This window comes from Myotis lucifugus, unplaced genomic scaffold (assembly GCF_000147115.1).
Source record: "Myotis lucifugus unplaced genomic scaffold, Myoluc2.0 scaffold_7, whole genome shotgun sequence".
NCBI classification, from domain to species: domain Eukaryota; kingdom Metazoa; phylum Chordata; class Mammalia; order Chiroptera; family Vespertilionidae; genus Myotis; species Myotis lucifugus.
In genome coordinates this window covers 3868956-3871420 of record NW_005871055.1, presented here as the reverse complement: position 1 = coordinate 3871420, position 2465 = coordinate 3868956, and the positions used below count along the sequence as shown (strand labels likewise).

Here is a 2465-nt window from a genome sequence, read left to right as displayed (position 1 = left end):
ATATATGTATATGTATATGTATGTATATGTGTATATATATATATATATATATATATATATATATGAAATAATTCCATGGAAATCCACCGAAGTTTTTTCATGTGTCAAGAGTTTATTACTCTTTATTGGTGAGTAGTATTCCGTAATATGGATATACCACAGTTTGTTTAACCATTCACCCATTTGAGGACATATGGGTTTTTCAGTTGCTGACTAGTACAAATAAAGGTGCTATGAGCAATTGTGGAAAATAAAATAAGAAAATAAATAAACCACAGATGATACAATTATCTGCCTAGGAAATACAAAAAAAAAAAATCCAAATTTTTAGAGTAAATAGGAGCTCAGAAATGAATATGTTTTTAAATAAAAAGTCAATAAATGGTTAGTATGTAGAATATATTAAAAGTGTGTTACTTATTTAGAAGTTTATAGATGATGACTAAGTTTCCCTGAGGAATGAGAGGAGGAAATAATGAAACCAGTAAAAAGACAAAGACAAAAGGAAAGGGGGAAGGCAGAAAATATGATGAAAACCAAGGAAAGAAAAAATAGTTTCTTGAAACATCATATAGACCAGTGATGGCGAACCTTTTGAGCTCGGCGTGTCAGCATTTTGAAAAACCCTAACTTAACTCTGGTGCCGTGTCACATATAGAAATTTTTTTTGTATTTGCAACCATAGTAAAACAAAGACTTATATTTTTGATATTTATTTTATATATTTAAATGCCATTTAACAAAGAAAAATCAACCAAAAAAATTCGTGTGTCACCTCTGACACGCGTGTCATAGGTTCCCCATCACTGACATAGACACTTAAGCAGTAGGCCTCTGATAAATGTATGTTGGTAGAGCAATTAGATTGATGTTTATTTTGAAATATTTTAAAATTTAAATCACATTCTTCTCACATTACTTAATATATATTTATTATTTGATAATTTAAAATTCCTCTTGTATTAAGAAATGCACTTTTTTTTTGAGTTCTCTATTAGTATTCATGATACACCTAAGGTTGGACATTTGAAGAAACACTTCAAGTGATCTTTTCTCTGATATCAGTAGGTGAGACCCTTTTGAATATGATAAAAATTCTAAATCCTTTGCCTTCAAGGACAGTTAAGTATTTGCCATGACCTATGAGACAACCTGAGATTTTAGTGTCCCAGAGTGTTAGAACAGTGCTAGTCTGAATCCCAGCTATAACTTGGTCCAACTCTCCGGATGGCTTGGTCGAGATTTCTTGACCTTTGCACATAGTTGGCAGGGAGGGGACGCATTTAATCAATCCCCTTTCTCAAAGTCTTCTTAGAAGTCACCTTCCTACTGCCTAATACCATGCAAATATACTCCATATTTTTCCATTTAAATTGCTCTGCTCCACACTATTAATCCTGTCCTTGCTGTAACTGGAGGTGGGTGACAATATTTGTGAACATTATTATTTGGACCCATGTTAGCCTATCTCTAAGAACACAGGCGATGAGCTATCACTCAACAAGCCATTACATTGTTGACAGAGACTATTTTGTGAATTGGATGAATGAGACTCTAAAATTAAGTCATTTCATTGGGACTTTAAATCATTAACAAAGAGTCACTTAAGCCTGATGTAGTAAGAGTGTTCTTCGTAGGAACTTTGTTGTGGTTTACAAAGGCTTTGAATTTTGTTTTGCTGCTTGTAGTAATTTTGTTTTCTTTTTCTTTCAGGATTTATGAGAAATGTTTACTTACATCCGACCTTTGTCAACTGACCTTGAAAACTGCCATGAGATGCTTTTTTAGAACTCGGTTTTATTCACCTTCAGTGCTTTTACCTCGGCTTCAACTGCCCACCCACACAGCTGAGCTTCCGGGATGACAGGGTCTCCCTGTCATTGTTTATGTGTGTTTGCAGGAGCTGATTATTGAACTCATATTTAATCTCTACTGTCAGTGAAATGTTACAGTATTTTTCTAATTGGTTTTGCCTCTTATTGGAAGTATAATTACAGCAATGTTAATAAGAGAGAAAATGAGAGGATCATTTGATGCTTTCAGGTTACTGGGAGCTATGGGTGGGTGCTGTATGCTTGTCTCTCTAAGCAGCTAATTCTCAGATCAGGTTTGGGGAAGCTTTGGCATCTTTTTGGATTTTAATCCCTACTTTCTTAATTCACTGTATAAACATGAGTAAAAGACAAAAATAAATCTTTTAATCTCTTTTAAACAAATTTATAAATAAATTTTGAACTACCTTTGCATACATGGTTTGGTTTGCTTTTATTTTTAATGAAAAGCTCTTGAGTTTTTCTCTCTTGAGGGGTCTCATTTTTATATTCTCCTTTATAATCCATATAGATAAAATATAATACTGTAATCACTATGAGATCGGCTTTGGTCTTGAGCTATTTACTAATAACTATTCCTCTGGTTTTTCAGAGTGGGATAGTTAATTTCCTGAAAGGCCAATGTTTTTCTAA

General features: G+C 33.2%; 1 protein-coding gene across 2 annotated transcripts in view; it reads left to right on the top strand.

Annotated features, from left to right (window-relative positions):
• The window catches only part of EPSTI1 (epithelial stromal interaction 1), a 108658-nt gene extending 106405 nt beyond the window's left edge, over positions 1–2253 (top strand). For both annotated transcript variants that reach the window (XM_014448802.2, XM_014448804.2), the window contains one exon: positions 1714–2253. In XM_014448802.2, the coding sequence (XP_014304288.1) occupies positions 1714–1722 (9 nt within the window). In that variant the 3' untranslated portion in view covers positions 1723–2253. The remainder of the gene's footprint in view (positions 1–1713) is intronic.
• Positions 2254–2465: the final 212 nt, after the last annotated feature.